This window comes from Marmota monax, unplaced genomic scaffold (genome assembly GCF_021218885.2).
Source record: "Marmota monax isolate L192 unplaced genomic scaffold, Marmota_monax_Labrador192_F-V1.1 WCK01_AAM20220418_F8-fsc00038, whole genome shotgun sequence".
Classification (NCBI taxonomy): domain Eukaryota; kingdom Metazoa; phylum Chordata; class Mammalia; order Rodentia; family Sciuridae; genus Marmota; species Marmota monax.
The window spans coordinates 4252464-4266267 of NW_026692498.1; the positions used below are offsets into that span (position 1 = coordinate 4252464).

Here is a 13804-nt window from a genome sequence, read left to right on the forward strand (position 1 = left end):
GGCGTGGAGGTAGAGATCAGGGAGAGGTGGCCACAAGCTGGTCACCACCACACAGATGATTTGTGTCCATCCGGGAGCTGGAAGACACCGGTCCTCCCCAGAGCCTTCAGGGAAAGCAGGCCTGCCCCTTGGGCGCAGGCTCCAGTCCCCAGAGCCGCGTCAGTGTGTCGCTGTGGTCAGAGCAACCCAGGACCCCCTGTGAGTCTCGAGGACGTGCTGCTGGATGGACGAAGGCCGGGGGCAGGTGAGGGGTGGACGGCGGCTTCTCCCCGTGGTTGGCCGTGATCTCTGGGCTGTCCCTCCTGCGAGTCGCTCAAGGCCACTGGGGTCTTATTCAACCAGGCATCTGAGGCACACAGTGGGCTGGCGGGGACCTGGGCTGCTGCCCTGCTGACCCAGACCCGCCTTGGTGAACGTGGACACCCTGAGCCCCGGGGCCTCCTGGAGGGGGCGTGGGGAGCGGCCTGGACCATCCTCAGGCAGCGGGAAGGGCGAGGCCCCGGGAGGAGGTTCCAGCAGACGCCCAGCGGGCTGGCTGCGGTGTGGGCGTCGCCTTTGCCCTAGAAATGGACCCAAATGGACCCGGCAGCTCTGTGGGGTCCATTTGGGTGGTGGCAGGGAATTTCCTGGAGGCCGCTGGGACATTTCGGACGGTTCCCCCAGGGCCTTCTGGGAACCCAGGGGCACCGAGAGCCGTCCCGGCCACACAGTGACAGTGCTGTGGTTGGGGGGGCTGTGGCTGGCGGTGCTCTGACGCCCTTCATCACAACCAGAGGCCTCGCAGGCTCCAGGGAGATGGCGCCAGCCACCACGTCTCTGCAAAAGCCCCACCGGAGCCGGCCCCCCCGCTGGGTGCCGCTGCTGAGAGCCAAGAGGGGCACCCAGGAGAGGCGGGGAGTCGGGGTCTTGGGGACCCCTGCTGCAGGGCAGCCTGACTCCTAGACAGTGGCAGAGGGCAAGCAGGCCTGGGGCCGCCAGCGTGTGGGGCGCTGTGCAGGCCGCGGGCCTTGAGAGAAGCCGACCGCCCAGGGACGGGATTAGTCCAACATCTTTTCAAAAATGTTCTGGGTTTAGCGAGCTCCACGGGACGTGCCAGGCCACTTTGTGTTTAGTTGCTGAGCCGGGGTGTGTCCAAGGGAAACGCACCCCCCTGCGCACCCCCCTGCGTCCAGGCCCCACGCCCTGGAGCCTCCTGGGGCTTCCCTGGCCCCCCCCACCGGCCCTTGTAAACAGGAAGCGGACTTGGGCCAGCTCAGCATGAGCTCCGAACCCCGGAATCTCAAGAGGGCTCTCAGCTCGTCCAAACATCCTCCTTCCTGCCCTCCTGCCCCTGGGATGGTTCTCCACACGGTGATGGCCGAGGGCCAGCCCAGAACTTCAGCAGAGAGGGGGAGCTGCTGGTGGGGGCAGGGGACCGGGTGCTGGGGACAGGTGTCTGCTGGGATCCGGAGGCTGGCCTCATTTAGTCCTGCCGCAGGGATCTAAGTTGAGAGCCCAACTGTTTCCTGCTCAGATGAGCAGGTCCCCAGGGTCTGCCCCCGCCCCCAGGGACCTGGGGACCGCAGGAGCACCGGTCCTTGGGAGACCCCATCATGAGTCACATTGTCCCCCTGGGCCTTGGTTTCCTTGCCCTCAGAATGAAAGTTCAAGTCTCCGCTCTCTGCAGTCTGTCCAGTGGGACTCCACAGGTGGGACGTCCGGTCAGCCAGAGGTCCTGGCCTACCACCTCCCCGTCTCTATGACGGCGCGATGACTCCTCGGCATAAGCCAAGCCCCAGGGAAATGGCTGCAGGAGCAGGGATGTTCTCAGAAGAAGCCTGGCCCGCGGCCCCTGCCCTGGGACAAGACACCTTGATCTTGACCTCGCAGGAGGGTGTCAGAGGGTGAGAGTGACTCAGGGGTGCCAGGTGCAGGCTGAGGGCAGGGTTTGGCTTGCACGCCCCTCCCTGGCCAGGCTGCGGGGCCTCTGATCCTGGCGTCCCCTGCAGAAGCCCGGGTCATGGCTGCAGCCTCACTGTGGGGGTGGCACAGAGGTTGCTGAGCCCCCGACCCTTTGCCAGGCCTCATGGGGCTGCAGCTGGTTGTCACGTGTGCACAGCAGCATGTCAACCGGAAGACAGGAAGACGGTAATGGGACACGGTGGGTGTGGCTGAGCGTGCTGGGGCGTGGGGTTGGGGGCAGGGTGCTGGAGTGGGGCTGGGGTCCCCCCTCTCTGCAGCACTGTCACAGGGTCGTGTTCCTCCTGCAGGCGGAATGGCCTCCTTCTGAGTCCGGCTGGGTCTCGAGGGTCAGCTAGGGGACGAGAGCGGACAGCACACTCCCGTGGCACAACCCCAGGGGGTTCCCACGGAGCCGCCCAGGGTGCCGGCCAGTGGGCAGAGGGCCTTCCTGCTGGCCGGTGCCAGGGAGAGCCCATGGGCATGGCTCCTAATTCCCTCTGCCACCTGGGCTGGGACCGCGATGGGTGCCTGGTCCCGGGGGGCCTTTGTGATTTGGGGTGAGCTGCTGTGTTCCCAGGAGGGAGGGCTCTTGGAAACGGGGGGAGGTGAGGAGAAGAATCAGCCCTGGGCTCAGGGAAAGGCTGCCTTTCAATCCTCTTTGTGGGTTTTCTCCTCTGCTCGGGGCTGGGGTGGGGGCCAGGGAGGGGTCACGGGGATTCTCAATTCCTCCTATGAGGTTCCGGTCAGGTGGTGCTCGGAGGCTTAGGCCTGGGGACAGGGAAGTTCATCTGTGGTGGAGGGCCTCAGTCCTGGGGGCCTGGGGCCCGAGGGCCACCCAGACGGAGGGCAGCAGGGCCCCTGTGGATATGGAGCCTCAGCTGCAGCCGCCGGGCCCAGTGGGGCGTCAGGCCTTCTGCAGCAAATTTGGCAGATTTTTAGGTTTGATTTTGGCTCATGTGGTTGGTGGGAGGACCTTGTCCCAGCCCTGAGGCAGGATCTCACGAGCCCAGGAGTTCAGGGAATGTCTGGGCAGCATCGCGAGTCCCTGTGTCCCTGACACACACACACACAACCCTAAAAGCAGAAGTGACAGCCCCATGACGTCCCCTGTCCCTACCCATGTGACCATTCCTGTCCCCTGGGGGGTGTGTGTGCACCATGAAGACCTCTTGTCCCTGCATCTGGGCAAGGGCCACGTCGTGGTCGGCAGGGTGCCTTTTCACTCAGGCCTGGCAGGGCCTTGAGCCTCCGGGTGACCAGGTGGCTCTGGTGCCGGGCGCAGTAGTGGGCATCGGGTGCTGAGCCCATCGGGGAGAGGCCCCCTTGGTCTTCCTGCTGAGGCTGGTCCACAAGGCGGGCTTCCCAGACCCGGTGCTGTCCCCTCTGCACTCCCGGTGTGTGGCCTGTGAGTGGGTTGGCCGTCCTTGGTGGTGAACAGGAGAGGTCAGCTCCAGGGCCACTGCGGGCTTGGAACCGCATCCTCACGTGGCCTCAGCTCCCGGCCTCACCCACAGGCAGGAACTTGGGCCCAGCTCCGGCTGTGCTCATGGGGGGCGCTGAGCTGCTCTGCGGAGGTCTTCCTGGACCGCTGGCTCTGATTCCCTCCAGAAAGACTCTGCGGGACCTTCCCCAACCAGGAGCCAGGTCTCCATCGAAGGAGTTCCTGAGAGACGGTGAGGATTGTGACATGTCACTTGTCCTGGGGAGGACCTCTGGAGCAGAGGGTGGCTGTGTCCAATGACAGGGACGATGCAGGAGAGGCCTTTCACCCAAGCCATGCCCACGGCAGGACGCGGGAGGCCAGCCTGGGAGAGCAGGGGACAGGCCCCGAGGGGCAGTGGAGAGGGTCTTGCTGCAGCTGACGCCTGAGTCAGGGTCCAGCCCCAGCCGCTCGGTCCCTCTGTGCCTTCCTGGGTGTCAGACTCCAGACCAGGGCCCAAGGCAGCTGCGGGGAAGGAGAGAGCCGCCTTCCTTGTCCTCAACATGGAACCAGAGGACCCTGGGGTGGGGCTCCCTGCAGAGAGCTGGGGGGCAGGGCCTCTGGAAGGAGGGGATCCACCAGGTGGCCGAGGCCCCCCCCATGGCTGTCCCCTGCTGGGATGAGCAGAGCGCCCTGGGGGCCCTCAAGGCTTCCGAACACCTGCTGGGAGCCAGTGGGCCTCGAGTGACAGAGTCTGGGGCCCTTGGCCCCCCACCCCCATCTCCACTGACCCCACAGACACCTCGACCTCAAATACACTGTCGGGGGACAGCGTCCCTGACACCCAGGAAAGTGCCGCAGACGGACGACCTTCATCTGTTTTCATTGATCTGTAACATTCGTGGGGGAAAGCGTGACCTTGGGGTTCCAGGGGCCTCAGGACCAGGGTCACCTCTGCTGGGACAGGTGGACCCTTCCTGCTGGCCCCGCAGGTTCTCCCCTCCGTCAGCCCCAGAGCCAGTGCCCACAGGTGCCCTGGGTCCCCACACTGTTCACTGGACGTGGGGCCTGGCTTCACCCGGGGCCCTTGACCCCTCCTCACCCTCCTCCGTGTCCCCCGTGTCCAGCAAGCCTGCCACTCAGGGCAGCTTTTTAAATCTTAAAAAACAACATCTTCCTTGTTACAAGAGCAGCCCATCCTATGTGGCCGAGAGGCAGGACTCTCAGGAGACCTTCAAACAGCCACCCCGGGGCGTATTTTTCCTACATCTGTGTCCAGCTGTATCATCGTGAGTGTGTGTGTGTGTGTGTATGTGCACGTGTGCGTGCGCGTGTGCTTGTGTGCGTGTGTGTGTGTGTGCATGTGCGTGTGTGATTTTAATACAGTCAGCATCCTGATAACTGCACGAATAATCATCATTTTTAAAAAAGCTTTTTACTAACTCTTGGTTGGTTAAAATACAAGGCGGGTGGCCAAAGTGTCTCACGCTACATAGGACGGTTTGGGGTCTTTTCAGCACAAGGCTGCCGGGGACGCCCAGGTGAGCCGACCTGGAGGCAGGAATCAGTCTGTCGTCCACCCATCGCCCAGGGCAGGGGCCGCTCTGCACCTCGTTGGGCCCGTGGGGGGCCAGGCGGAGCTCAGCCTCTGGGCCCCCTCCTGCTGGGACCACCGCTTCTGTCCAGGCGGGGGCTGCCCCCGGGGAGGAGAGGGGAGCCCAGACCCAGGGGCTGAGGAGTCGGTGGCACTGAGAGCGGAAGGTGTCGCAGCCCGAGGAAGGAGCCCAGGCCAGAGGCCAGGCAGGGGGGCCGGGAGGGAGGCGGCGTCCGGCCGGCCCCCAGGTCAGATCCAGGCGTGGGGGAGGTTCTTGGGCTTCAGTGGGAATTTGGTTCTCACGTTCTGAGTCTGGGAGTCCCAGACGGAGGTGCTGCTTTCCTGGCGGGCAGACGGCCACCTCCTCCGTCCCCCATGCGGTGGGGACAGGGGGCAGATGTCTCTCCAGGTCCCTTCAGAGGCACTAACCCCACTGCTCCGCCCCGATGTGTCTGACCGAGGTCTCGCAGTACCGTCACACGGGGTTCTGGTGACAACACGTGAACGCTGGCACCTGCTTGGTCTGTAGTAGCAGGGTCTGCAGCAGCAGGGATGGTCCCTGAGCCACCAACGGGCTCTGACAGTGGCTGGCCCAGGACGTACAGGGAGCCCTGGCTGAGGCGGTGGCCTGGCCTGCAGGAGGAGTCGGGAGGGGCCCAGGACGACGGGTGGAGGCCACCAGGGACAGGAGGGTGGCTGGACTGGGCCGCGGGTGCCCCCGGAGCCTGGCCCCAGGGGAGCAGGTGAGACGCAGCAGCCCCGCGGGCGAGGGGCAGCACTGGGCTCTGCAGGGCAGGGAGGTCATCCGGGGACCACGGATGGCCAGGAGCGGCTCACCGCACGCTGGGACAGTCTCACATCTGCCAGATGGTGAAACAGGAGTGACAGCCGTCTCGGAGTCCTTCTTGGATTCCCCAGGTGACGTCCTGGGCTCTGAGGCCCGTGGCCGAGGCCCGGTACAGGCGGCCCCTCCATGGCCCAGGTCCCGCGGGGAAGGGGGTCATCTCCCTCCTGGAGTGGGGGCCGGTGGCGTCCTGTTCTGCTCTAGCATCTCGACTACGTCCAGTGCACAGCTCAGGGTGCTGGGCCGTCCACCCTGCGGTCACCACCTCCACCTGCAGCGCTTCCTCGCGTCCCCACGCTGTCCATCCAACCCAGCACCCGCCCTCCGGCCCGGCTCCACATGCTACTTTCTGTCCCCGTGGAGTTGACAACTGGGTGACCTCGAGGAGGGGCCCTGCAGTGTGGGTCCTCTGTGACTGGCCTGCTTCACAGCGTGGTGTCCTTGAGGCCCCCCCAAGGCACAGCCTACGAGGTCTCCCCAGATGAAGCCCCGAAGGGCGTCCCCCAGGGCCCCTTGCCCTTGGCCCCCTCCAGGTCGTCTGCCCCAGGTCCACCCCTGGGCCACCTTCACGGAACCCAGGGCCGCCAGCCGCCAGAGATCTGATGGATTGAAGACTGGGCGAGGCCAGCGACACAGAGGGCCCGGCCAGCAGGCAGGGCGGCAGGGCAGGGCGCGGCTGGCCGGGCGTTCCCCGGGGGTAACCTGAGCGGCTCTGATAAGCCTCGGCCAAGCCAGGCTGGCGGCTGATACAGAGAGGTGTGTCCCTGGGGTCCGGTCACTGACTTGTGTTTGGACACTTGGGCCAGGGCGGTGGCCACAGGCCCCGTGGGATCGGGAGTCGGTTCCAGCAGGGCCGGTGAAGGGGGCTTTGCTCACGCCGCAGGGTGCAGGGTCCTCCATCTTATCCACACACCCGGCAGAGGGGAGGTGGGCGGGCAGGGGAGGAGGCAGATGCCCCAGTGTGACCCGAGACGGTGACGGTGGGACCCTGCTGCTGGAGTTGACCAGACTCCTGGACGCCTGGCAGCTGCCCCTGCCAGGCCCTGGTGGAGGGCGCCCGGGAGGGCAGGGGCTGGCGAGCCTCTCTGGCCGTCCCCGCTCCTGGGTCCTGGAGACGAGGCCGAGCGTGGGGTGGGAGGATCCTCACAGCCAGCTGGCCTGGGGCCCTGCGGAGCTCAGTGCTGGCCGAGGGGCCACAGGGGGCGAGGGTCCTTGGGACCAGGCTTCAGGGGTGTTTCTGTTATTTATTTATTTTATTTCTTAAAGTGCTTCTAGGTTAACAGGAATGTCCAGCAGGAAGGGCAGGTTCCCACAGAGCCCCCCACCCAGTTTCCCCTGTTGGGAGGTCCCCCTCAGTGGGGAGCATCTTTAGGGGGAACCAGGGATTGAACCCAGGGGCGCTTAACCCCCGAGCCACATCCCAGACATTTTTACTTTATTTTGAGACAGGGTCAAGATAGATCGCCAGTCGGGGGCAGTTAGAAGCTTCCGGAAGCATTCACAGCGCGGCTCCCGTCCACATCCTGATTGGCCTTGGTTTGGGGGCCCACCTGTGCCTCTTTTCTTTCTTTTTAATTTTTAATTTTTTTTGTGCCTCTTTTCTTTATCATTAACACTGAATAATTTTCACGTCACTCGACCGGCTTCCTGACAGTCACATTGGGGACTGTCCTCCAGGCGCTGCTCAGCTGTGACTCTGGGTGGCCGTCCCCACACCAGCTCCGCGTGCTCCTGGTCTCTGCCGAGCCCCTGCTCAGGGTCGGCTCAGGAGCCTAATGTGAGGCCCAGGGCCCCCGGCCGTCCCTCTCCCTCCCCAGACAGAGGTGGGCTTGGGGTGTGCGTGTGGGCGTCCCCCGCAGGAGACACGCAGACCCCGCGCGTGCGTGGCCAGGAACCCCTGACTTCCGTGCCTCTGCGTCACCTCGTGGATGTGACTGTGAGGACCGCCCGGCGTCCCCTTACGTGGACCTCCCCCCAGGAGCTTGTCCCTCCTGTCCTGTTTTTACCTTAGAAAAGTTGAACGGCCACGATTGGTTTCTTTTCCACAATTTTCTAGAAAACTCGGGCGACCACATAGAAGTCAGTAAGTCCCCCCTGTGGGCCACCTGCCCACGGCGGTGCCACAGAGCCACGGGGCAGCAGCCTGAGGCTGGCGGGGCCACGTCCAGAGGAGCCCCATCACCTGGGTGGGGCAGGCATGGGGACAGCGTGGCCAGGTGTGAGGCAGAGGCAGGTCCTGGCTGTGGGACCCCGAGGGTCTTGGGACACAGCCCCACCCCCACGGCCAGCCCTGGGGCCTCCAGTCCTGCCCTGGGCTCTCCACTGCCCCCTGTGGGAGGGGGATTCTCCATGAGCTCCTGCTGACCTCCTGCCCCGGGAGACCGTCTGTCCCCAGGGTGACGCGAGCTCCTGGGGGCGCATGGGACAGGAGCTAGGGTTTCAGGCCTCAGCTCTGTCTCTCGCTAGCTGTGACCTTGTCCCGACCTCTTGGCTTCTTCTGTCTCTGGTGTCCCCTGCTCCACCTGAACCAGGCAGATGCTTGTGTCCCATTGTGACTGCAAAGACGCCACAAGCCCAGCCCAGGGGTGTCTAGGGGACAGGAGTCGGTGGCTGGGCCCCTCTTGCCGCCCACCCAGCACCTCCGGGGAGGGGAGGAGGAGGCCGGCTGGTTGTCTGTCTGTCTGTCTGCGCGGCCCCCACTGTGGACTTCCAGCTCTAACATCATCTCATTAAAGAGCCACCGAGAAGGGAACAGAGTGAAATGGGTACAGAGTCCTTCTCAAGTGGGGAGTGGCCGCGGCCCTGGGAGACGGGCTGCTCTGATCTGCTTCCAGCGTGTGGGCGCTGGCCTCCTGCGGAGCAGTCCCCAGGCTCCCCCTGAGCCCAGCCAGCCACCCCCGCGCTCACCGCGCCAGGCACCGCGACACGCGGCTCCACGGTCCCAGCGACTCTGAGGTGGGAAGCCCGCGGCCTGCGGAGCATCACTTCAGCAGGTCGGTGGGTCAGGCTGGGCAGGCCCGCTGGCCGCTCTCCCTTTGGGAATGCTGTGCGGCCTGCAGTCCAGAGGCCGGGCCCGGGTGCTGAACGTGGCACTGACCGGCTGGGTGGCCTTGGAGGAGGCCATCCCTCTTCTGGGCTCAACTGCCATCTACAGAAAACCGCCAAGGAGCCTCCGATGGATGGGCTCTCGGTTTTCCAGATGGACCTTGACCACTGGGAGGAGCGCCGTTGGACTTCCAAGTCCAGCCCTCGAGCTGATAGTGGAACCAGCGGCAGCCCTCCCTGGGTGCTCCTGTGATTTGGGGATTTTTGTCTTAGGAGGCACGAAACCAGCTCAAAGTGGCGTGCACGGCGGGGAAGTCGGGGCGGTTGGACCGGGGCTCTGCCTGAGCGGCTCAGCGGTTCTCTGGCTCTGCCTGTCTTGGCGTTGTCAGGCTGTGTGCCTCATGGAGCCAAGTGGCTGCAGAAGTCCCAGGCTTTGCATCTACACACCTCATTGGCAGAGGAAGACAGATCTAAACTGAACAAAACCTTGAACCTTGCTCTGGTTGGACCAGCTTGGGAGATGCTCATACCTGGCCTGGATCAAGAAGGGCTCCCCGCTGGATGGGTGTGGGTGGGCTTGCACCCCCACAAACCACACTGCCGTCACATAGAGTAGCCTCGGGCGGCCCCTCCTGTGCCCTGAGGCATCCTGCTCCAGGTCTGGGCTGAGCTCCTCCCTCAGACTCTGAGGTGTAGGTCGGACGGTCCATTTGGTCCTTCTCGGGGAGGACCTGGAACCTGGGCTCCTTAACGTGGGCTCAGAGCGGCAGAGCCCGTCTGTGACGAGGCTTGAGGAAGTGGAGCGGGGCATGCACACGTACTGAGTTCCTACTGTATGCCTGGTTGCCCCTTTGGTCCTCACAATAGCCTGCCAGTGTGGGCCATGACCCATTGCAGGTCAGGACACTGAGGCACAGTGAGTGGGCTCTCAGCAGCTTTTCCCGGACCCCGTGGCCCACCCTGTTGGCAAACAGGGAGCCCCTGACTCCAGGAGGCTGTGAGGAGGGCAGGTGTGGAATGTTCTAGAATCAGGACCGTGGGTTATACCAGTGATGGACCTGGCAGCCATGGCTGCCGGGGGTGGGGGTAGCTGAGATTTAGAAACGGAAGGCCGGGTTTGGGTCCCACAGCCCCTTACCACCTGGCGACTCCCCTGGACCTCCTGGGTGCCAGGGCGATGGGAAGGATGGTCCCCAGGGAGCCCATTGGGAAGGGTGGCCCCGGCCAGCGCGCCCTCAGCCCTACCTCCAGGAGGACCCCGACGCAGAAGCCTCCTGGGCACCGTGCAGGGACCTGGCCTCCATCGGGGAGGGAGGTGGCGTCTTGGGTCCGTGGGTTCTCACAGGCTCCTGTAGGAAGATCCGACGGGGTGGCCGGAGGCACCTCTTCACAAGGTCCCTTGAAGTGACAGGAGAAGTGGCCGCATGGGTCCTGAGCCAGGCCACCATCGGCGAATTGGGAGCACACAGGAGCGGGCACAGGAGGCAGCGGAGGCCTGGAAGACTGGGGCCAGGGCCAGGGCCACCACCACAGCAAGGGGCTGGGGGAGTGGGGACAGTCAGGGCACGGCCGAGCTGTCCCCAGGACGCTGGCTTCCTCAGGCAGCCAGAGACGGGGACGTTCCCCGTCAATATCCGTGAGCCACGGCCAGGGCCCGAGAAGCCCAGGCAGGAAGGAGGCAGGAAAAGGGGCAGCGCCCAGCACCCCGCTGACCAGGCCCAGCACCCAGCAGCGGAAAGCGACCTCCCGTGGAGACAGAGTAAGAGAGAAGAACCGAAAGACACCGCAGGCCGCGCGCCCGGGGCGAGCGCAGGCCGAGACCCTGAGCTGCGACCCGCGTGCCCCGGCACCCACAGGGCAGGACGGGGCAGGCCCAGGCGTCCTGCACCTGCTCATGGAGCTTCAAAAGGCATTCACCGAGGTCCCCCGGGCGGACAGACGGACGGGAAGGGGAGGGGAGCAGGGGCGGCCCTGCAGGCTGCCGTCCACCCAGAGGCAGGCAGGGCAGTCGGAAGAGTCCAGGAGAAAACCCGAGGCCGCGGGCCGGACGGTGAAGACCCGCCTTGTCGGGTGTCCACCGGGGTCAGAGGGCTGCGCGGGGCCCTTCGGGCGCCTGGGCTCACGCGTCCCTTTTCTGGTGAGAGCAGATGAGGCCTCCTCTTGGCTCCACGTCGCGACTGTGGCCTTGGCGCTGGACCTGCAGGTCACCCCTGCACCACCACACACCTGGGAGAGACTCAGGACCAGGGGAGGAACCGGTCACCAGCAAGGAGGCCGAGTCAAGTGCTTGTCCACCTCCGGCCCCCTCCCCGGGCGGGGAGCCCCTGGAGGCTGGGCCTGCCTGGCCACAGCTGGGAACTGGCTCCCTGCCCTGTCCCCGCGTCCTGCTCCCTGGGCAGCCAGCGTCAGGCTGGTGCAGGAGGTCAGCCTGAGGAGCTGTCTGGGCCCGGGTCACCGGGACACTCAGGGGTGCTCTCCTGTCCCTGTCCCTGTGAAGGGACGGCTGGCTTACTTGACTTGCTTTGCGGAGGTGGATCTGTGGACCCCACCGGGTCAGGGTGACTGAGCGGTGGCACTGGTTTAAGATGACCTGGAGCTCAAGGGCGCGGGCGGGTCTGGGCGCTCGGGGCCCCGGAGCAGGTCTCTTCACAGAGTGGCTTTGTCGGAGCTGCCTGAACTCTGCGGGGTGGCCCTGGCTCTATTTGGTACCACAGCAGGAGAAACCGCTCTGCGTGTCTGACTCTAGAGCTGTGGGGTTATGCGACCCGAACTCTAGGCTTGGCTCCCCTGCTGCTGGCTGTGTGCCCTTCGGCAAGTAGCACGATCTCTCTGAGCCCCAGTTGCTGTCCTTGGTGGCGAGCATCAGGCCTTTGGCCGGCCCTTGTAGGAGGGCTCTCTGCAGTGCTACTCGTCTCAGATGCCGTGCTGTCCCCACCCAAGCCCTGGCCTTACCTTGCTGTGACCAAAGCATCGGGTTGGGCCAAACCTGCTGGAGACCAGGACAAAGCCAGGGGGGAAGCTGTCCCGTTTGTTCCGTGGCCCTTGGCTGCCCAGGGTCTGAGCTCTCCTCCTCATCATCCGAGACTTGCCGGGGCATTGGCCTGGAAGCTGGTGGGGCCAAGAAGCAGGACAGGGGCAGGGTGGCCAGGCAGAGGGTCCACAGCCTCCCTCCCAGGAGCTCACAGCTGCCCACGGTCCAGCGTCTGGACGGGAAGCCGGGCAGGCAGGTGTCGGGCAGCCAGCACAGCGCGTCCGGGCTCCGCCTGCGGCAGGACGTGTGGGCTTCTCCTGGTGTGGCCACTGGGGCTGGCAGCTGCTCGGGCGGGTCCTGCTTGGGGCCTGCAGTTGCCATGAGGCTGTGGAGAGGAAGTGGCCAGGGCAGCTGGGCTGGAGGGAAGGTACCGGGTGCCAGGGCAACTCCCAAGGTCCTGTGGAAGCGGGGAGCCGGGGCAGGCGGACCCAGCCTGGGCCGGGGGCACGGTCTCCGACCAGGGAATCCTGAAGCCCAGGTTCCTCCCTGGCCGCAGCCCTGCGCCCTCCTCCGAGCCTCCGCACAGGGAGGGCGGAGCCAAAGGAGGGGGAGAGAGGAGGACAGGGAGGCCGCGGGCCTCCCTCCGCCAGCCGTGGCCATCGGGAGCACCTCGCTGCCAGGCAGCGCACGGGCCAGCACCAAGCCAAAGGAGGCCCAGTGGGGACCATCTGAGCTGCCCGCGCTCAGCCTGCCCAGGCAGGAAGACGGGGGTTGAGCCCACCCACGGCCCGCATGTCACCTGCAGGACACTGATGGACCTCAGCAGCCAGGCCCAGGCCACTATGGACGCTGGGAGACCGTCCTGAGGCTGGCAGCCTTGTGGGGAGGGGCTTCCCACGTGACCTTCCCAGGGTGCATGGAGACCAGTGGGGGAGGACGGTCCCTCTGCTGACCCGGATGGTTGGAGGCCCACGGTGGAGCCGTGCTCTGTCCTTCCTGGCTCTGGGCTTCCTAGAAGGACGGTCTGGGCAGGGAGGCCCCTCCTGATTCTGACCCGACCTGGGCTCTGTGAGGCAGCGGAGTCTCATCCTGAAAGCAGATAGGCCCGGCCCTTGGGGGGACCTGACCCCGGCAATGTCTGAGCGCAGATTCCCACTGCCCACCCCAGGTCTGCTTCCCTGGGCTCCCCGGTCTGCAGAGTGGTCTCGGGTCTCCCAGAGACCCACGGGGGGCAGCACCAGCGTTGGGGGCCTTGGGTGCCAGGGATGCAGATTAGGCACCTGCTTCTGACCACCCAGCCCAAGCCGTGCCACGGCCATTAGCAGAGCCCGCCATGGGCACTGGCCCCCCCGGGGGCAGCGGCTCCTTCAGCCCCCGGCTGTGCGGTGGCACCCCAGGGCAGAGGAGCTCGAGACCCTATCGGGGGAGATGTTGTGTGTGCCACAGGGACCTCGGGAGGCACCTGGCCCCTGAGATGACCCAAACACTGCAGCACGCCAGAGCCGACCTGGGACAAGAGGCCAGGCCCCACGACACCACCCTGGGCGACGGTCACCCTGTGGGCGAAGGAGCCGGGGGCCTCCTTCCTGGTGCCCCAGACTCTGACTTCCATCTCTTGGCTCGGAGTCGGCCGAGTGGCCGAGGACTCGGTCTTCGTCGTCGGGCGGATGGGCCAGCACCTTCTCTTTGCCACTTGCCAACAACCAGGCCCCCCAGCTGCCATTTCACCTGTGACTTGATGGGGACGCGCCCCGGGGAGCCAGTGATCTAGGACATTGTCTGGTGGCCTCTGGCGGGGCCTGTGGAAGGGCGGAGGGGCAAGCCCTGCCTTGGAGTCCAGCTGGTGACTCAGAGGGGGACGCCGGGCCTCGGGTGACAGGGCCAGGTGGGAGTGCCCTGCTGTAAACGGATGGGTCACTTTCCAGCACTGATTGGGAGCCCTGGGCAGAAAGTCCCCTGTGACCGTCATTGATCTCATCAGGTCTTTTG

At 65.3% G+C, this 13804-nt stretch overlaps 1 protein-coding gene and 1 long non-coding RNA gene across 2 annotated transcripts; one reads left to right on the forward strand and one right to left on the reverse strand.

Moving 5' to 3' along the window:
- Positions 1 to 1368: 1368 nt before the first annotated feature.
- LOC124092978 (uncharacterized) lies at positions 1369 to 6699 on the forward strand. Its single transcript, XR_006851804.1, has 4 exons — positions 1369 to 1883; positions 1989 to 2140; positions 2250 to 2498; positions 3456 to 6699. It is a non-coding gene; the product is annotated as an uncharacterized LOC124092978 (long non-coding RNA).
- Positions 6700 to 7023: 324 nt separating this feature from the next.
- On the reverse strand, positions 7024 to 10292 carry LOC124092960 (uncharacterized). The gene is made up of 3 exons (XM_046445006.2): positions 10090 to 10292; positions 9375 to 9632; positions 7024 to 9091 (listed from the first exon to the last, which is right to left on the reverse strand). Exons 1-3 carry the CDS (start codon positions 10290 to 10292, stop codon positions 8521 to 8523), a joined length of 1032 nt encoding a protein of 343 aa, XP_046300962.1. The 3' UTR covers positions 7024 to 8520.
- Positions 10293 to 13804: the final 3512 nt, after the last annotated feature.